The following is a 21649-nucleotide window of genomic DNA, read 5'->3' on the forward strand; positions in this document are numbered from 1 at the left end:
CATCAAGTTGCACTATTGCAACATGGAAACAACCTCTCCGTAAAGTGGGGGTTAAGGCTGTGTACATTTGCCCCTCCCAGACCCTACAGTAATGGGAGCCTCATGAACTGGGATGTTCTTTTCTCATCAAATTCTTATTCTATCCTTCTATGCTGCCATTTCCATCTATATTAGCGTGTGGTTGATTAGTTTAAGAGTTCGTAATTAGGCCAACATAATATTTTTTTATTTAAAACAACAGCTTGTTGTACAATTTGCCCATTTTTTCTTTGATTTGTTTTATTCATGCTCATATAGTCTTGAAATGGAATGGCTTGACACCATTCTTTTGTTTTGGTGATTTGGCTTTGTTGTCCCATGGACAAGTGTAGAACCAGAACTAGCTAGTTCGATTAGTTTGCTTCTATCCATTTTATTGGATATTTGATCCTTTAGTACAAATCTGAGTTGTTTCTTTCCTTTTCGATCTTTAGCTCGCCATGGCTGGATGCATTTTTGTCTTTGGGAAAACAATTCCTGAAGATTATTGATATTTTTTCATCTTCATAACAGGGAAGGCTTCCTTTTATGGAACCTAAGCAAAAAAAAGGAGATAAGGCACAGTTATTGAAGAGGTGTTGCATGAGAATAAAGTGCTTTGTGGGTAAAGTGATTGCTTTAACTAATTAGTGACAATATCAGTATTTATTTTTAATATTTGAAAGTTAAAGTCCTTGTTAACTATTATCTTTTAGAGTTATTATTATTTTTTTGGGGAATTGTTTCAGAGACTGATGCTGGTTTCAATCCTACACCTTCAAAGGTAAGTCTCTTTTCTGTGTTCTGTTGTGGGACTAAGGTTAATTGTTGGAGCATAAGATTGTTGTCTTAGGAGTTTTCTCACCCCATTATATATAACAAAATATTGAGTATTAAACACGAGACTAATGAAGGCTGTTTTTCTCTAATGTCTTCTAATTGCTGCTGTTGGGAATCCCTTGACTTGGCTCCTGTGCTGGAAGGTGTTTCTATCTTCTATCCTGAAATTCTCCTAATGAATCTTCAACCTGGCAGTTATGAGTGAATGTTATATCAATAGATCATTGAGTCAGAAATTAAAACTATTTAGCAACCTAGAAGTTTATTCTGGCAGGCATCATTTATGTTTGCTAGCAATGAAACGTCATTGGGGTTTCTAGAAATAGTTGCAAATGAATGCTCCGAATCTAAATTGAGTAGTGGCTCCTAGGGAGTGATTGTGATGTTAAGGTGGAAATGATGTGTGACCCTGTCAATGTGTACTTCTTTGAGTATGTGCATACAAGAGTTGGCTTTAGTCAGAGATCGAGGAAGTGGATGGGAAAATTTTATTCTTAGGCAGGGTTCATTATTCTTATCACTGGGGTTGTAAGAGGTTTCTTCCCTGGTTCATGGGGCATTTGTCCAAGGGATCTAGTTTCCCCATTTTTGTTTATCCCAGTAACCGGTGGTCCATTGCCCCAAGTCTTATGCTGGAAATATCTACCTTGTGTAATTTTCTTCAAGGTGTTTCATTCGGTGATGGTGGTTTGTCTGTGTCTCATACTCTCATCTACATGCGGAAACATCACCTTCCATTGTTGCATGTATAACTACTCATTTATTTAATTAAGAAAGAATGCATACCTCAGCATTTGATAAACTTAAAACCTTTGCAGACTGATCTGGCACATCATCATCCTTATACCACTGCTTTGAAGAACTTCGGGAACAGATATCCTGAGAAAGAGAATGGTAATGGTCGATATTAGTTCCATATATTAGTTTTTCTAATTGTCTTTGTGGTATTCCCAGATCTGCCAATTCACAATCATGCGAAAATTTTGTGAAATGTAGATACACATGTTGAAATATATAGAGGTGCAAAGGCATTGAGTATTTTACAGGTTGAAAAAGAATATCAGGATTGGGTATTTCAAATGCATGATAAATATGATGAGGAAATGGACGGTGGTGATGATGAACCTGTTCTTGTTGTGAACCCTTGTAACAAAAAGGGCCTTGGTATCTCATCTGATGGTATGTTTATTTGGTGAATATTTTAAAGTCATTTTATTTTTGTATTTAAACTTGTTGCATATTCCCAAGTATCCTGTATTTCTGTCGAGAAAATTCATCTGATTCCCAAGCCATTACCAGTATTATATAAGTATGGATATTCTTTGAATTTCGTTTGCTCTAATATTTTTTCTCTTTGACATTTAGTTGTAAGGGTGCATAAGGTTATAAGGAGGAAAGGGGCATCTTGGAGATCTGGTCAGAAGGTGAAAATTGTTAAAGGGGCTGCAACTGGGTGCCATAAAAACAATATATATGCAACCCTGGAATATATCTTGCTCGAAGGATTTCAAGGAGATGTGGGTGGTAAGTAACATATTTGCAAAAGTAAAGGCACATTATGATATGTTTGTCATCATGCAAATAAAACATTTTTTTTTATCAATTCTTATATGAATAATCTATTTGAAGTGTGCACCGCATATATCACTTATATATGGGTGCCCTTGCGATACATAATCTTTTGGCATGTTTTTTTCTCAAAGATGAATTAATTGTACAAAAACTTCTATATACAAAATTCTGTGGCTGTCATATTAAATAATCCTATTTTTCTCTAATATTTTACAGGGGAGGCTCGCCTCATTTGCAGGTAGGCTATTACTTGGACTTGATCCCTTAAGGGTTATTGTTTTATAATTTGTTCTTAACCTTCAATTTTTCCCCTCATTGCCTGTGCCTGCTATCCTTATAGGCCACTTGATCTCCCTGATGACAAAGGGACCTTACTTTCTGTTACTGATGGAAATGCCAGTTTAGATATTCGTGGCTCTATTTCTATTCCCATTAGTGTGATTGACATTGGGAAGGTAATGCTTGTATATATAAGCCCAATTATCTTTTCCATTTAGATGAAATGATTTTTGCCTAGTTCTCTTCTGAATCATTTGTAATAGTTTGAAGCAATTAACGATGCTGAGTGGAATTTTCATCTCGAGAAACAACGTCAGAAAGCTCCTTCAACAATTGACGTGCTGAATGCTCAACATTGTCAGCAGTTGGAGCTGGATGGGGTATGTGGACTTAAGCTTGTTCCACTTTATATGTGTCATGATTTCTTGTTATGTCTCATGATCCCCCCCCCCCCCCAATCATCCTATTTAATGGTAAAATGGCATAATATGTTTATTTTTCAGGCATTACCTGTTGGTGCTCCAGTTTGTGCTGGACATATTCCTCCTCGAGAAATTGTTGCCGTTGTTAGGCCTGTTAATTTTTCCTCCTTGAGTACCTCAAAAACTCTGGATCAAAAATATATTGTGAAGATTGACCAAGAGATGTATATGAAAGTCAAGTTTTCTTGTGATGGTAAAGATTGTGAAGATGGTGAACATATTTATGCTGAACGTGTACAACCTTCATCACGGAAAGGATTTCATGGCTTATATATCTTTTCACTTGAGAGCAAACTCCCGCTTTTTCAAAGATCTGGTGTCTATTCATTTTCTTTTTCTGCTGTAAGTACTTAGCCAGACTCCCAGGTATGTTGGATTTCTTCTCTATTGGTTGTATCATACAATATTCCTTATGCAGTATTCTCTGCCTTGGAATTTTGTTTTTCAGAACTTTCCTGGTTCTGGTGATAAGAGGTGTGAGGAAAAGGTTATCGTCAAATCATCTTCTAAGGTTGGGAAATGGGAACTTGTAAATGTTGAAAAGTTCCTTTCACAGGATTTGAGGTATGTGTAAGACAACTATCTTATATTATCATTACCAAAGTTTCATTGCTTTTTATTATCTGAGGAAATTCATTATGAGTAATGATGAATATTGTAAAAAAAATGTTTTGTAAATTGCAACATATGAATACAAGTATACCCTGTCAATGTGATCGAGAGGTCCTAGGTGATTGGGAAGAGTAATCAGTAGCTTAGGTTGTCACCTTGGTAGAGCCTTCGCATTACCCATGTACAAATGATCCAAACTTCATTCTGTTGATCCTAGCCTCTTTAACATTTTATATATTTTAATGCTGAAAAGCACATCGGCATACTCATTTAATTTAGGGAAAATTGCCTAGATCTACTAGAAAAGAAAATAAATTACAAAACAAGTAGGGTTGAGCTTGTTTACACCTAATTTTCTTGTAAACCTACTTGTTTTGTAATCATTGTTTTATCTCATAGATGTAAGAAATTGTCCCTATAATTTAAATACGTGACTATACATCTCATTTCACCTGAACATTGTTCTTTTGATTTGTTTTAATGTTTTTAACAATTTTTTTTTTTTATCATTGATATGGTATAGACAGGTATTCAGCACCTGTTTGCCAAACAAATAAGAAACTTCCGAAAGAGATTCCCCCCCCCCCCCCCCCAACACACATAACAAATAAAAAATTGTAGTATATAACACATATGTGTGGTGTACATACATTGCACTAAACTAAACATAATGAAGAGTATACAGACAGACATTTTGTTGGCTTGGCAGTAATCTAGTCAAAATGACAGTACAGGCACTTACCTAGTTTGTCATTGCCTTGGCCAGTGTCACCTAGCCCCCAACAGTATCGCCTGGTTAACTAGGTGGCACCTAGGCATTGTCATATTTTACCTTTGTAGTGGCTTCTGCTTTTTAAGTTACTCATAATGTTGCTTTTATTGATAAATATTATTGATTTGACAGTGTTGGTTCACGTCTTCCACCACTCTCTGTTGCTTGTTTTGATGTGTATGGCAATCGTATGCCATTCACGTGTATTCCTAAAGTGTTGGTCAAACTAGACATGAAAGGAAGATCACAAATCCCTGTTGACAAAGTGAAGGTTGAACTCTCATCCGATAAAATGACTTTAAAGGTCAAGGTGTGCATTAGACATCTATATGTTCTTCAGTTTGTTCATCTGGAATCCTTTCAGTCATATGGTTTTGTTGAAGTGAATGCTTGAGTTTTTGCCTAATGGTGTAGGACATGATGATTGAAAGTGGTGACATAGACAAGGTTCGGCCTGATTATAAATCAACCTTGGTAATAAGTTCTCAGGATGAGTTGTTCTTTTTCCGTGTCTCATGTCAAGGTATTGTACTTTATAATGATGGCTTGAATATATTACTGTACTTCTCTTTGTCCTTGTCCCATGTCAATGTATTGTACTTTATAATGATGGCTCTAATATATTACTGTACTTCTCAGCGAATGGTGAGCATTTTGTTCTCTAGTAAGGTTAGTTTTATATGGAAATTGTGTTTCCTCTTCTCATCTAGATTACTGGTTTTATTTGTATCAGTTGCCCCGGGACCTTTATGTCGTGTCAGGATACAATGCTCAAATTTGGATGGAAGCTTGCTTCCTGGGAATGTGATTGATCAGATTAAATTAGAGGTGATCTTGAACCTGTGCCTTAGCAGTTGTTTTCACTCTGATGTCTGAATTGTATGTGTTTCTCTTGTTATGTGTTCACATCAAGAAATGCTTTAGTATAGATATAAGAAACCATAGTAGGACATTACTTGGGAATCATTTGAAATCCATCGATCCTAGAGAAGACAAGCTGTAGAGGGCTTCTTGGCAGTCCCAGTGATGTGTTCGGTAAGACCGCGACCAGTAATAGTTAAGTAAGTAGACCTGTAGCACATCAGGTAGTTAATGCCATCAAGTTTGATTGAAGCAGCAAAGGGAAGATACTCATTCTGCGGCTGCCCATCAAGCCCAGAAGTAACCGTAGAAGTGTCAGACATTAGGGCACAGGAAAACACCAGATCGACTCAAATGTGGAGAAAATCAATATCTTCAAAATCAGCTGTTGGAAACAGCTTAAACTTGGATCGAGTTCTTCTGTTGGTGAGGTGAAAAACTCCTCCAAAAATTAGCTGCTGCTGATAAGGGATAGGTGAGATCGATCTGTCAGGGTTTTAGGAGAAAACCCGGAAAAAAAAAAGAGAATATGTAGATCACCCCCAAAAACTTGGCAGAAAAGGCCACAGATAGGATCAAAATCCTCCTGTAGGGTGATGAAGACCTCCTCCAAAAACCAGCTTGATCAGAAAAGGGGAAAGCTGAAATCGATGAAGTCAGGGTTTTTAGGGTTTTTTTCAAAACCCTAAGTCCTGAAATCGATAATTGTTTTTCAATCTGGCAAGCAATGATGGATGCTTCCACAGGAGCGGTACTTGATCTCGCAGAAGGGAGAAAGCACTCTAATCCATCCTTGCAGGGTTGATGTTTTTATCTCTTCGAAGTTGGAGACAGGGCAGCAACTAGATTCATAATAATCACCTCATTAGTGCTGCCCTGCTATGGTTTAGAAGAGAAGGTGGAAGAAGAAAGGTGAGATGAGAGGTTTGCGATAGAAGAAAGAAGGAGAAGCTGAAAACCTAGATCAGATTTTATGGCTCTGATACCATGTTAACAGCAGTGCTAAGGCTGAATGCTTGAATGATCAATGTGATCACCAAACCCTTGTATTTATAATAAAGAGATAATGGATAGAATTACAGTTAGGCCCCCTCATAGCCGACTCTACTAAATAAGTTGGCTATAGAGGAAAAAACCCCAAAATACCCTTTAGGGTTACATCACTCAACAATTCACATTGTTGCAGAGTAAAGCTTTGAAAAATGATTAAATTTGAGTAGCTTAAGATTAGTTTTTTTATTTTTTTTAAATCTATTTTCAAAGCTTTCTGCCACGAAGTGAATTCCATTTGTTCAGAAACTTTCAATGTTAACAGACTACAGAGACAATGGAAGGCATAAAATGGAAGCGTAAGAATATATACATGATACCTCATAATATTGAAAAATAATGGGTCATAGAATTGAGTTGGGCCATGGAATCTAAGACTTGGTGTGTACTTAGTCATCTATCTATCCTATGGTCGGAATTTCCAGATCAGCCTTCCATGTGGTAGGAAGTAGATAAATCCAACCAAGCTGTGGTACATGGGCCACCAATAAGACCTTTAGTGAAAGAAAGAAATGAATGAATGTAACTTCACCTCTGTTGTTATTAGTCCTATTTAGATCCACAAAAATAGAATTTAATTTGTTTTTTCTATCAATTCCCATTGTGCTTCTTATGTCAAGTTTCATTTTCTTGGTTCTGAATTATGTGAAAATAATGTTATGTTTGTGTGTGTGCTCAATGGCCTAAAATGGTGTTTAGTTTTTAGAATGAACCTGGAACTCCAGGATCCTGGGTCATGGAAAATTGGTTTCCTTTCTCTCTTTTCCCTATGAGTGCTTTTATTATAAGGAGAACAGATACACCAAACAATGGTAGTGTACTGAATTCCACCATTAAAAGAAATAATTATGGGTAGTGGAGTAAACATTAACTGTGATCTTCTGGGTTAACTTTGTACCAGATCCCTATGCTTTCTCTGTATGGTGTTTTTTCTCAATCCTTTCTCTCCTTTTCTAGTTGGGGTAGGGGAAGTGGAATTTTATGATGCATTTGCAATAATGTGCTTACATTAAATTGGTAGAAGCATCTCCTTTGGTTCCAGTTTCAAATCTCTTTAATTTCTATTGTACTTTCTTCCAGATGTTAGATGCTTTTGGGAATCATGTCAAAAAGGGATTGGAAATTCATGTAAATGTTGATGGTTTTTGTTTTCAAGACCGGGCAGGTCCACGGCGAAAGGTGAGGTTTTTTCTAGTATTTTTCCTAGTTGCTCTCTCTAAGATTTTTTTAAATTTATTTATGTTGTGATAAGTGATAACGATACCCCATTTAGTTGGGATAAGGCTATGTAGTTGTTGTTGTTTTGATTACCAATTAACCATTAATTGTCATTTTTATTGACAATCCAGTAATAATGTAACAAAACTTGGTCGTCATACTTTTCGAAAATCAGTTGTTGAGTAGTTTTTCTATTTTAATTTTTGCAGCATTGAGTGTGTTTCTATGCTGTTAAATATTTAGTTAAAGCAGTCCAATACAATGTGAGTGATCTAGACAGTTAGTACCCTTCAATTTTTTTCATGAAGTGTGGGTCTGTAAGTAAAATTGGTGGTCCGATGTGGGATTGACAGGGATAAACTGAAGTGCAAGCATTATGGTCGAGGCATATGAAGGAAAGGCTAGGATCTACATGGTCACAAAAGGGTCCTTTAAATGCTAGTAGAGGAGTTTGTTCTGGTGGTTTTGGATGCTCTAGTGCTCATTGTTACAAAGTAAATGATTCAAACATTTCATGGCTCACCTTGAGGCTTGTACCTCTGTTACACCCTCATTTGTCCATTCAGTGCTCAATCAACCTACAGTCCCTGTTGTCATTACTCACTTGGAGCTTTGTTTCATGTAAATTGTGCATCTTATCTTTTCCCTTCATACTCTATTTGTTCCAGTAGAGATAAAATGAAAGTTGCTAACCAGCACTTCTCATATCACCCATTCCATATCACTTGTCCCTGTTCTCTTATGATAATTCTTTGCTACCTGTTCATCAGTAGCATCACCTATGTTACATGGGATCGGTTAAGGTATCTGTCAAGGGGTTGGGCATCAATGTACAGAGATAATCTTTGCTACCTTTTCATCAGTAGCATCTCCTATGTTACATGGGATCCGTTAAGGTATCTGTCAAGGGGTTGGGCATCAATGTACAGGGTGGTGTTAGTAAGTTTACCAATCATGATATTGTGCAAAAAACTTTCTATGTTGATGCTTTACATGAAAATAGTATGCCTGAAAGGAGGAACCATCACCTTCTATAAATTATGATTCTGTGGTTTCCACCATGCATTTGTGGAGGACCTGATGGATTTTTCTTATCGGATGACATATATGCTTATGTCAACCGAGTAACGAACTTTTTACACGACTGAAGTGTTTCAATGAACACGTCTGTGTAGCTGTGCAAAGACTTGATATTCAGCTGAAAGGTATCTCCTTGTATTTGAGATGAAATGATATTCTTGCTAACAAATACGATAATCACAAGAGCAAATGTTTGTTCATATATTTGTATTCATTTATTTCTAGCATTCTTTTGTATAACTCTGAAGATAGGTACCATTGAAGAAAAAATCTTCTTATGTTCTTGAGACAGAATGCTTTACCCTGGTTCAATGAAGTATGTCTTGAACATTGTTACCTGTCTTAATTGCTATTTTCTTCAACTTAGGTGGATGATGAAGGATGTGTTGACCTTAGTGGCCTCTTGAGAGTTAGCGGGGGTTATGGCAAAAATGGTATGCCTTTTTTTTCCTACACCTTCTGAAAAGTGTCACTTATGATGTTGATCCTGTGCGAAGACTATTACCATATATGAACTCCTATCAAGGTTTAAATGTTTGAAATGTTTGCAAGTGAGCTATTCCAATATTAATTTCTCATGAGTTTCTTGATATTGAAAAAGGTGGTATAGGCAACAAGGCAGTCTATTCTTTGGATGTTGGATCTCACGAGTGGCGGTGCTACCTTTCAGTCCTATTCTTGATGAACCAACATTTATATATAGATGTATGAGGATTTGTTTGGGACGTAAAAAGCCCCTTTGACAAAGGGATGATCTTTGAATAGAAAATAAAATGGATCTGCAAGGTCCCAAATGAATTGCCTTATTCGAAAAAAAGCCTTGCTCTTTGGAACTTTTATCATGTCTGGTACTACATGGTTAATGAAAATTTTTAGGGACAATTTCCTTGATCTACTAGATAAGAAAAAAATATTACAAAACTAGTAGGTTTACTAGAAAAGTAAGTGTAAAACAAAGTCAAACCTTCTTGTTTTGTAATATTTTTTCGGGAGATAGAACGCTACCTAGGTGCGTGCGGTGCGCTACCCTTGCGCCCAGACACAGGGCGGGCGAAATGACCTCCATGACCCCATGGGAAGGCAGAATTTCCCAGGGGTGCGGTGATCATTTCACCCGTCCCTGTGTCTGGGTGCAGAAGCAGCGTACCGCACACACCCATGTATTGTTCTTTTTCCCTATTTTTTCTTATCTAGTGGATCTAGGTAATTTTCCCCATTTTTTATTGTATTTTTTCCAACACCTTCTGATAAGTGTCCCTTATGATGGTGATTCTTTGCAAAGACTATTACCATTTATGAACTCCTGTCAGGGTTTAAAATGTTTGAAATGTTGTGAGTGAGCTATTCCAATATGGGACCATACTGGCAATACCATTAAATTTTTCCAAATTCATGAATTGTTTGCTTGGATGCATTGATTAATAATTAAATCATATAGGCTTTACATTCTACAGGAATCTTTTTGCATTTCTCCTTACATTTTGGAGGAATGTATTCCTTTGGGCTTTGACAGTTTATTCAGTTAATCTCAGAAAGAAAGATTAGGAATATATCTCTTATTTGTAGGGAGCATAAATCTAGCTAGTTTAGCCTAAAAACTTAGGATTGTATGGAACTATGTACAGATCAATGTTTTAAGAAATGATTTTTTGGGGGGGATGGTGGGGGGAGCCACCGTCTCCCACATCCGGCACAGCCCTTTTCCCATCCTATACATCAGATTTTATCTTTGGGATAAATAAATGGGTGGCTGATGGGACAACCATCAGGCATCCTGAAAGCTCTTTAAACACTTGTACATATTGCTGGTCCACTCTGGAAAACATATTTTTAACTGCTTGTCTTTATGTCTCATGCCTTTGGAAAGTCATTTGTATCTAAAGGATCTGCATTTTCTCATCTTGAATAGCACTTTTGAGTTCTTTGTCTCAGTAAGGTAAAGTGAAGTTAAGATAGAGAAGAATGCTATGCGTACAAAATTATTTCTATGTTTCACTTACATGACTTTTAATGCTTATAATTTTTGTAAACATTACCAGTGTCTCTTTCTGTTCACTTGGATGAGAAGTTGCTATTCAAGAAAGAGTTTCATGTTGAGAAACGGGAGCTGAGAACTATGTCTACTGTTAGTATATGCTTTACTCTACTCTTCCCCCCCCCCCCCCACCTCCTTTTTTTAAGTTTAGTGTCTAGTCTCCCACTTATATTGTTGGATGCATTTGGTTCAGGTACCCGAATATTGTCCTGCTGGTTATCAACTGAAAAATATTGTCTTTGAAGTTGTTGATGCCAAAGGTGTTGTTGATGAAGCTATACATGATGAAGTAAAATATGGTCAATCTCACACATTAACAATAAAATCAGGGTCATTGGAAATAGATGGTCCAGTACACTACACTTTTAGGCATGGGAGATGCACCATTCCCGTTATTAAGGTTCCTTCCGGACAAAATGTCTTCCACTTTGAAGTTGCTCACTCTCATCACCCTGAGCTCCATATGAACTTCAAGGTTACATCCATTTAACACTGGTTGCATTATTTGCAAAGCCAAACTGTGCTTTATGGTTTTGAATTCTTTTTCTTGCAGATTCATACTTTACAAGGTCCAAAAGTTGAGCCAAGTGAAGTCATTGAATCTCATTATTCAGATGTAACGTTCCCACTCCTCCCAGATTCATCTCTTTATGTTCCTAAGGATATTCATTCCTTGGTGAAGTCCATCATAAATGATGAGAAGGTAAACAAATAGGTCTTAGCACCTTTTGGATGTTAGTTTTATGGTACCTCTAATAACCAACATTTAAATGCCCCATCTAATAACTACACTATCTGTTTTTTATTTTCTTTGAATCCTAAGTATTTCAGTTAATAGGGACAAGAGTCAATATTGCTACGGTGCTACCTCTTTTTTGTTTTTTCCCCTCTTCTGACATTTGAAAGTAGCTTTTGTTCTTTTTCTGTCTTCGGATTTTTTTTATTTTTTTTTTCTGTTTTGTGAAGTGGGACAAGAAGGTGATTTTGAGCATTATTTTTTCCCTCTCAATTTCATATTACATGCTTTGCTCATGATTATCTGGCAGGATCTTGAGAACGACGTTTTTAGAATTGGCTTACGGATTGGGAATCATGAGGAGAAGTTAAAAATGCTCAATGACAGGAAGACAGAAATAGAGCAGGATATATATGATTTACAAGGTGGTAAACTTTCTTATATCTTCTGTGAATTACCTTTTTTTTTTCTTTGTAAAACATTCTTTCTAATGGATATTTAGTGTATACTTGAAAAATCAATAATCTGATTTTTCAGACATTATTGGAATGACTGTAATGAACTTGATGCTCAGTGGGCAAAGGATCTGAAGTTAAAGCTCCTATTTAAGGTTGAGAAGAATCAAGGCCATCTCAGATGAATGGTTGCTGTTGATATATTTGTTCCATTGTCTTTCTAAGATTAATAGTAGTTACTTCATTTGATAAACCTTGGAGCCTCTTCCTTAGCTTCTCTAAAGAATCCCTTTATCCGGCAGAATAAACTTACCTAGTGTCACTTCTTCCTATAAATTTGCTCATGCTTATTCATAATTCTACATTTGTTAATTGATTACTTTTTGAGTTTTTCAACTTTTTTATGCAGTTAAATGTTGGATCTAGTCTTAGGTTTATCTGTATTTGTTTTATTCATTAGTTAGAAGTTGAGTTTGAGTTAATTTTGAATTTTGTTTAGGTTACGATAGAGTTTGAGTTCAAATTTTATTTCAGTTTTAGAGTTTGAATAGGTTTTTGTTTCTTTTTTACCTACTGCTATCCTATTTAGATGTGGGTTTTGTTGCCCTCTGGAAATTTATAGAACCCTCCGGCTGTGAGACCGTTTGATTTGAAACTTAGGGATTCACCTCACTATTCTAGGGCGACTTATATTGCATACTTGGAGAGTGAGATACCACCTGAGACGGAAACTGTAACTCAGGTTTGAATCTGGTTCCTGTCCTTGTGTTAGATCTGAGTTACAATAATTTTTCTTTGATCTTTGACCTCTATTTCAAGTGTTGCTTGGTAAGATCAACTGGTCCCTCAGTTTCTGAACTCCTCCCAAAATTTCAGACCACTTGGACTAGAATCGAAAGAGTTCTCTCATCTACAGCCAACTAACTCTTTCCGCCTTTCTCTTCTATCGTGAGGAAGAAGATTCTATCTTCTTATTTACATTTTAAAACCTATTCCTTTATATTACACAAAAGGAATAAACAAGTATTATTTTGCCACTTGGAAAACTGTTGACCTGCTACCCTAGGGAACCAGTCTTCTTTTTTTCGGAGGGGGGTCAATAAGAGTAGCCATCCTCCTAGGTGTGCATCACTGTTGAATTAGAGTCCTCTTTAGACCCATACCCTCTATGGTTGCAAAGAAGCTCTTGTCTGTAAATTTTTTAGGCACATATTATCCTCAAATTTGGAATCAAATTAATACCCTTGCCTTTAGAAGTGGAGGTGCCATCACTAGGTTCAATGATAAAAGCTTGGGTGCCTGTGTGCAGATGTGTGTTTTGAGTCTTGAAAGTGGTGACTTTTATGCAAGAGTGCTAATGGTTGGACTGTCCCCAATTGATCCATCCTGGAACCCTGCAAAGTAAGACCTGCTCCAGGTTGTGCTCCCCTCCCATCCAATTCTTTTGCATTGGTGTAAGTTCCCCCATTGCATAAATGCAATGCTTTTGAGTGCCTCTTCCATTGTATGGCTGGAGTCAGCTTAACACCTACTCCTTTTTTGGATATTGGAAATTTGGCATAGAACCCCTTGTATAAGTACTCCACTTAATCATTTGCTTATGTGTAGACTGTAGTTGTACGTTCACTGCTCACAATCGTGGAGTATTTTCTCTATCTGCATTTTTCCCTCATGCAACATGTCAAGATGGTATGGGCATTCACTCTTTAGTGGGGAGAATGATTTGTTTACAATAGCTGAACTCTTTCACTGTATATGTTTTGAAATCAGTGGCTTTATTATAGTTGCTTGTCGGAGATATCGTTGCAACGTATTAAAACATGGGAACTTGGTAAATTGACACAAATGGGTTTCAACTATTGATGCATGTAACAGCTATAATGGAACCTAAGTTATCTAACCAACTGGACTATCTAGTGAATGGGAAAGAGTTAATATCAAAGCGGATAGAAAGAGAAGGTGATACTGCTGCTGCTGTAATCTGTAATCTTTCAAAGACCAATCAGTTTCTAGAATCACAGCCTTACTTAAAGCAAGATATAGTTGGCATTGTTGCTCTTCTTGGGACAGTCAATGATATCACCATTAGTAGGTAACCACCCTCATTTTACTTTTTATCATCAAATCTGTTTTTTGCCAACATGGAACATGATCCACCCCTGTTTTGTCAAATTAAAGGTTATTTGCAGAATATTTGGGTGAAGATCACATGCTTGCAGTTGTTTGCAAGTCCTATGCAGCGGCAAGTGTTCTTGAAAAGTATGAAAATGATGGAAAAGTGGATCGCAGACATGCTCTTCATGCAGCAGCTACAGAACTGGGGATATCAATTAACCGCCGGTTTCTTGTCGTATGCCTTGAGGGTATAAGGTGTGTTGAGTGTTTTTATATATCTATTACAGAACAGTTGTACAATGACTAATTATCTTTGTTTTCATTTTTTTTTTTTTACCCCTCTGAGCTCCAAAATGCATACTAACTTGCAAGAAATATGTATTTGTGGGAATGCCATGTGCTGTCAGAAAAGTCTAAATTGGTCGGGTTTGTTGACAGGCCTTATACTGGGGAGTTTGAAAGCAAAAATCCCCCGAGGAAGCTAGCCTTGCCGGATCCACTTCTGCCGACTGGAGAGATCCCACATGGATTCTTAGGGTATGCAGTTAATATGATCAACCCAGACATTCATTACTTGCATATAAGGACAATTGCAGGACATGGTCTTCGTGAAACTTTATTCTATCTACTTTTTGGTGAACTCCAAGTGTTTGAGACAAGGGCAGACATGGAGCGAGCTCACTCCTGTATAAAGCATGGGGCCATTTCTCTTGATGGTGGGATTATGAAAGGCAATGGTATCATTTCTCTTGGATATCGGTATGTGCTTTCACTCTATCCATATTAATGGGATATTCTAATCACCTAGATTAGGGTTATATAATCCCATGTAATTCAGGACTCTAGGGATTAGGGACTCAAAATTGAAACAAAAATTTAGCGACTTCCCAATAGCACCCTTGATTTAGAAACTCATAAAATAGCTAGTTGCTAAACTTCACGGCTCTCAAAAATATCATGTCACCAAAATAGAAACATAGGATAGATTTAGTAATGGAGAATTAAAAGTTACTGAAATAGCAACTCCAAATTTAGTAAGTAACTATAGAGATATAGCAAGTAGGAACCAAATTTGAAGAAATCAAATGGTTACCAAAATAGTAAGTTGCTGAAAATAGAAACTCAGATTTAGTAACTACTGAAAAACACCAACTAGTATAAGAAATGGCAAGTGAAACCAAAATATAAAATAGGGAATGAAATTAGTATCTAAGGAAACAAGGTAGGAAGAGGGTGTAGAAAATAGAAACTAGGACAAGTATGTTGCTAGTGTAGGACACCAGCAATGATCTGAAACTTTAATGGAAGGAGGAGAAGAAGAAAGAAGGAAGGATATGTTAGGCCTCTCACCTAACTGTGGAGAAGGCACGACGCTTGTATTACTCTCCCACAACCTCATTTTCAAGGTTTAGGCTGCTCCCATTTCTTTTCCTCTAGCTACAAAGATGTTTCAGTTCGCCAGGTTGTTTCTTACCTGCCCATGGATTCAGCAGCAGTTCGAAAGGTTGACCTATTTGGGAATCTTTGGATCTATGCTTATTTTCAACTCCCTGAATCATTTTGTCACTTACTCCGCCCTTCCCTCATCTCCAGGTGCCTAGGTGTCCACCATAAGCCTTTCCTCGTTTGAATCTCACTGTTAACTTTAAGGCTATGCCATCCTAATGTAGTGCTAAATGGAAGGATCTAATCAACGTCCATAAATGGTAAATCAGAGATTGAACTGCCAAATCGGAAAAATTGGGTGCAGTCATATACCTTTGAATCGGCTAAGTTCACGAGCTGGAGATAATAAGCAGGGACTCAAAACGCTGACATCCACCATAGGTTAAACCACCGCCTCTCAAGCCTCCTCAACTGATTCTACCATAGAGGCCAACGATAGACAATAATTTCCCCCGAACACAGCTTACAACATTCATCGTACTGTGCTCTTCAAAGAGCAACTCCTCTCAAATCTAAAAAGGTGCTGAGTGGTAATCCCATATTAAGGATTCTTGTGGTTTTGGAGAATCCAGCTACAAGAGAAACAAAAACGGAGAGCTTTCTCCCCTTTTCCCCCGACTCTTTGATCTTAAGAATGCTGGTTTTAAGAATGAATGATTGCCCTTCTCTGACCCTTACTGCCCAACCTGACAGCGGACAGCTAATGCGTTCCACTTATTTAACGAGGTTCTGTGGTCAATCCGCTCTAATGTAGTCCTAGATAGGTAGGAGACCTACTAGGAGCCAGTTCAACCAGGATCTGTAGAACTGCTGGTTCGATGGAGGCAGATTTGAGGTTTTAGGTCAAAATTAGGGTTTAGGTTAGGTTTAGGTCAGGTTTGTCTTATATGGTCATGATAGAAATTAACTATTTAATCCATATAGGAATTCAATCCCCCTATTATGTGGGCTTATAGAATTGGCCCATAACAACAGTAGACCTAAAATATGAACATATGACCCATACAACCCAATGGGCACTCAAATTAAGCCTATTAATCCGTTCTTGGTCTAGTTTAATGGCCTGCTTTTCTGCTGGCCGCCTTGTTCTTTTGAACTATATCACATATATTGAAAAGTAAAAAAATTATTTACTGTAAATTTTTTTTAAGCATTGTTTTTTGTGAAACTTTCTTGAGTAGTCCATGATCATGGGGCAGTTCTGCATGAAATCTTGTGTATAGATAGGTGATCAACCAATGATTCAATAAAATGCAGCTACTTTCTGATCCATGAAAGTTCTGTTTGTGGCTTGGTGCAACTTGACAAAGATGTGTTTGTTGCAAGCTTGCTCTCTTCTCTTACCTTTTTTTAGTTTCAATTTTTTTTTTTTTTTTTTTTTGGGGGGGGGGATGATGTTGGGGTTGGTTTGCTACTTGCATTTGGTACATGTGTTTTCTCTGCCACATAAATGAGGGGAATGTGGGGGGGGGGGGGGTGTTGTTTTGTTTTGCTAGTTGCAAGCTTGCTATCTTCTCTTAACTTTTTTTTTTGGTTTCTCAATCCGCTTCCAAATCCACACATTTCAACCTGGATCAGTTTTCTGTTCTATTCAGGGAACCAGAAGTATGCTTTCCTGTTTTCATGCCAGAAGATCCAATGGATTTTGCTACAGACACAACCATTGAAAATCTGAGTCAGATCGAAGATAAAAAGTTGGAGTTGGTGTCAACTAATGATGAATTAACAAGAGAAAGCAGAGCCCACGGCAAAGCAGTAAAGAAGTTCCAAAAGAAGAAAGAATGGTACAAAAAACTAATGGATTACAAGGAGCCGCTGGTAAGGGGAACCCAGTTAGAGTACAAGCCCAACAACATAAAGGAAGAGTACTAGGGAGTCTTGTCCCTGTTCTGTTTCAATTCATGATTTTGTTGATGTTGTACAGAGATTTTGTAAGTATCTCTTCCTGGTAATTTTTGTACATAACCTTATTTATGTTTTTATTTGTAAATATATACTTATATGAGCCCTCTGTGGATTAAGTTGTGACTCTAGTTTATACCATGTATACAAGTCTAAATTATGCCATCTATACAAAAGCGGTTAATGGGCAATCTATTGCGATGGTCACATAAACAAAACAGCCTGGTTATAAGCATGGCATGGGGACTCCTGATGACAGTTTGGTTTCATTGAAGGAGCGAAGACAGAAGCCCAGAACTGTATGTGTACAAAATTTTAGCTCAATGTAGCTACCACAAATGGAGGGAGCCCCTCTAGCTAAAAGATCCATCGACCATAGGCTGTGTCTAGTTGTGTGTCAAAGGAAGGAAACTGAAATCAGTTTTAAATTGAAAATCTAATTTTTTGTACTCAATTGTGTAATCAACATAAAGTGTTATTAGTATAGTAATAGGGGAAGAGAACGATACCTGGTTGTCATGTGCAGCGCTTGGTTCCTGTGTGACTGTCTCACTCAGGGATTTCTGCTTTTCCATAGCGTTGTGGCGGTCATTTTGTGTGGTAGTGTTTGGGAGCAAGGGCTTGCGCGTGGCATGTTACCTAGTATGGTGCTTTCTTCCATGGTAATAATATACTTTTCAAATAGAGTATTTATGTAGTTTTATCGGTGAGAGTTTTTGTATAAGCCGTTGGATCGTGCCCACGACCTTTCATCCCCATCCAACGGTTGCAACCTGCATGCAATCTTTTTCCATTTTTATTAAAACATAGGTTCTTAGGTGTAAGCCCTTTATTTCCCTTGCAAATAGACACCCTGAAAATGTGATCTTCTGTGAAGTTTGGCTGAAGAGAACTTCTTGTATGGTAGCAAAGAGAGATTTTTCCTTCACCCAAGCCTCGAGAAGAAGAAATAATCTCTTCATAATTTCATTCATCACTTTTGGTAGTTAGTTGGAGGGTAGTAGTGGAACAGTGCCAGATATTTTTTGGAGACATCTTGATTGTCAAGGAGTGTTGGCACATGACAGTATATTTGGTGGTCAAAATTCTCTCTCAGGTAAGGGTATGCCAACCATGCAAATGAACTTTTTCACCCATGGCAAAAATCATAATCAAAACTTTTTTAGTATAAGGTTTTGATTATGATTTTAAAAGTTGTAATCTTTGTTAAAAACGATAGATAATTGATGTTAATAGCTTATAAATTAGCCAGCGAGTAATCGAGTAAGAGTAGAAAAACTATCAATGATTGTATACTATGATGTTCATTTATTTTTTGTTTAATTAATGTGATTTTTTTTTAAAAAAAAATCATGATCAAAACTTGAAATTGGCTAAATTACCTTCCACGTCAAAATAGGTATTTCTTCTTAAATTTTGTGGGTAAATTACAGATCAACCCTTGGTTTGTGAAAAAACTCAAATCACCCCTTGGTTTAGACCTCAAAATGTTAAATTAGTCCTTGAGTTAGTCTTAAGCTGTTAAGTGATGATGTCACCCAGTTAAATAAATTTAAATTCTTAAACTACCCTTGATTAATGTTGATTTACGATTTTACCCTTGTAATTAAAAACCCCAAATTCTATCTTCTTCCTCACACACCACACTTTTCCTCACCTGGAACTCAATCTCCAGCTGAACTTCACCAGAGAGAAGAAAGAGAATAAACAGTAGAATTACAAGGAGCTGCTTGCCCGACGAGTGACGACCACTCCTCTCCTAGCCCACCACCCTGCGCCTTTTCTCCCTATTCCATTTTACAGATTCAAGGTGTTTCTGGACAACAATAGCGAAGGATTCTGTCTCTCCTTCTCCGCAACTTCTCCTTAATCAAAATCTCCTTCCCCTCTGTTTGGCCAGAGTCCGCAGTTTCCCTTGTCGCCATCGCTTCAGCTTAATTCTAGCAATTTCGACTTCAATCCTCCACCATCGATCCTTGGAACCCTATTGGAGACCGACAGTGGTTCCCCTTTCTCCATGAAATTGGAGCTCCCTTCAAGCCAACAGCCCCAGCCAGCAGACACAGCTACTGCTGCCTCGAGCACCACCGCCAATGAGTACAAGATCACCTCGCCGCTGGGCTAGAGCAATAGTGGAATATTGGATGCTCTGTTGGGTGAATCCCATGCTATTATGGGCGGCGACGATTCGAGGAGAAGTGGTTTGTTGGAAGAGAAACGTGGATTAGATGGATTGGTCAGTGTCAGTGATGCACCTCCTTCTATGTTAGTTTTCTATGAGAGTACCACCACCCGTTCTTTAGCTTCTACCAATCGATGGGATGATTCCAGCCCCGCCCATTCCTTCGCTGGTAAACTCTCTTCCTCCTCCTCAATTGGATTTGCTTTGTTTTACTTCAAGTCAAAAATTTTGATTGCCTTCAAGGGTATCTCTAGATTAATTTCATTCCAGAAGGATTGAAATAGAGAGTAAAAATAGAGAATGAATTGAACTCCCAACCAACAGAAATAGTAGTAATAATGAAATATTTAAACTCTGTTTTGGATCCGCTGTTACCTTTTATATTTATATCGTACACAGATCTGCTGATGCTTCCCATATTGTTCATTTTGTTTTCCCTTTTCAAATATTGTTCATCTGTATTCCTTTCTGCTTTCACTTTTTCATTAATTTCTGCTTTCTTAGTTCTTTAAATCATCACCATCATTATAATTGTTTAATTCAATCTTTCATAATCCACCACAATAGAGCATAGCTGTTCTTATAACAAAAATCATGGGCTGCTGCCATTGATTCATTGCAGGGGTGAAGATAAAGAAAGAGGGAATATATGAGATCAATTCAATAGAAGAAAACTTGAGGAGTCTGTTTAATATAATCCCTTCTACGATGTCGGTGTCTGAGTGGTATAGCGACAGCGGTGAGATTTCAAATGGGCCATCATCAGGTGTGACTGATGATGAGAAGAGTATGTTAGAACTCTCCATCTCCGATCATTGATTTGGGATTTTAATTCATGACCGGCAAAACCTAACTCTTCATCCCCTAAGTCATCCTCTGTTGTTAGATCGAAAACCTACAACTTGGATTGATTTTTTGTCTGCCGCTTCTTCTGATTTCAACAAACTATTAGCAGAATAATTTATCAGGTTTGGAACTTCCGTGGGTTGAGATTGAGGAGTTGGTTGATAATGAACTTTATTCTTGCAGGATTTGGGCTCAAGGAAAGAGAGCTCGATCGTTGTTTCTAAGTTGGAGTTACCACTGGTCCTTGCTTCCGTCGTTAGGATGAAGAAGACTTATTCTTCTTCAATACCTAAGCTTCTGTTAATTACAGTTATGCTTCTCCTTGTTGAGTTGGATTACATTAGACCATTCTTTCTTCCGAAGTTCCAGCGGAGTTGCAGGGAAGGGGGTGGGGTATTTGAGGTTGAAGATGAAGGAAGGGTATTATTGTAAATTTAATTTTAATATTTTAATGCAAAGGTAAAATAGTCCTTTCACATCAGTAACTAACAGCTGATTAACACCGTTACTATAGAGGGGGTAATTTGAGTTTTTTCAAAAATCAAGGGGTGATCTGAGTTTCGATGGAAAACTAAGGGATGATTTGTAATTCACCCTATATTTTGTATGCTTTTTTAATTAATTAATTGAAATTTGGAGCGACTTTACAATGATTCAAGTAAAATGACTCGACTCAGACGGATTCATGATTGAATTTTGTTGTTGTTTAATTTATTTTGATTGAGTCTATATGAATCTGATTTTTTAAAATTTTGATTCGATTCAGATGACTCGCTCAAGTGGAAACCTAGTTTTTCATCTATGATTCAAACAGTCAAATCCAACGCTCCAAGGTTTATTAGTAGGTCACGTACTTACCAAATTACCATGAGTAATGTTTCCAGATACCGCAAGATAAACCCGGCCTGGTGTCCAGATTGATCCCGGTTGATTCTGATATGATCCGAAACAGAATTGGGTGGAATCGGCCTATTTATTAGATATGAAAAACTATCCATCTGATCCAACTGGATCCGATCCGATTGTAAGATCACTGGATACCCGCTTACGTCGCCCGCAAAAGTACATAATGACGCCCCGCTTACGTGGCAAGGACGTTGCATTTCTTTTGTTTTGTAGTTTTTTCTATTTGCCAAGGAGAATTAGAG

The 21649-nt window shown here is 37.5% G+C and overlaps 1 protein-coding gene across 1 annotated transcript in view; it reads left to right on the top strand.

The window, feature by feature from the left end:
• The window catches only part of LOC122664642 (structural maintenance of chromosomes flexible hinge domain-containing protein GMI1), a 38192-nt gene extending 20583 nt beyond the window's left edge, over window positions 1–17609 (top strand). Inside the window, exons 15-37 of the mRNA XM_043860554.1 lie at window positions 553–643; window positions 768–802; window positions 1677–1752; window positions 1855–2037; window positions 2224–2382; window positions 2647–2668; window positions 2771–2885; window positions 2973–3089; window positions 3213–3533; window positions 3640–3755; window positions 4708–4885; window positions 4990–5098; window positions 5309–5403; window positions 7567–7665; window positions 9152–9218; window positions 10824–10909; window positions 11013–11294; window positions 11373–11522; window positions 11866–11983; window positions 13886–14102; window positions 14189–14380; window positions 14564–14884; window positions 17167–17609. Of these exons, the coding sequence (XP_043716489.1) occupies window positions 553–643; window positions 768–802; window positions 1677–1752; window positions 1855–2037; window positions 2224–2382; window positions 2647–2668; window positions 2771–2885; window positions 2973–3089; window positions 3213–3533; window positions 3640–3755; window positions 4708–4885; window positions 4990–5098; window positions 5309–5403; window positions 7567–7665; window positions 9152–9218; window positions 10824–10909; window positions 11013–11294; window positions 11373–11522; window positions 11866–11983; window positions 13886–14102; window positions 14189–14380; window positions 14564–14884; window positions 17167–17443 (3426 nt within the window). The 3' untranslated portion in view covers window positions 17444–17609. The remainder of the gene's footprint in view (window positions 1–552; window positions 644–767; window positions 803–1676; window positions 1753–1854; window positions 2038–2223; window positions 2383–2646; window positions 2669–2770; window positions 2886–2972; window positions 3090–3212; window positions 3534–3639; window positions 3756–4707; window positions 4886–4989; window positions 5099–5308; window positions 5404–7566; window positions 7666–9151; window positions 9219–10823; window positions 10910–11012; window positions 11295–11372; window positions 11523–11865; window positions 11984–13885; window positions 14103–14188; window positions 14381–14563; window positions 14885–17166) is intronic.
• Window positions 17610–21649: the final 4040 nt, after the last annotated feature.

This window comes from Telopea speciosissima, chromosome 6, assembly GCF_018873765.1.
Source record: "Telopea speciosissima isolate NSW1024214 ecotype Mountain lineage chromosome 6, Tspe_v1, whole genome shotgun sequence".
In the NCBI taxonomy this organism is placed as follows: Eukaryota; Viridiplantae; Streptophyta; class Magnoliopsida; order Proteales; family Proteaceae; genus Telopea; species Telopea speciosissima.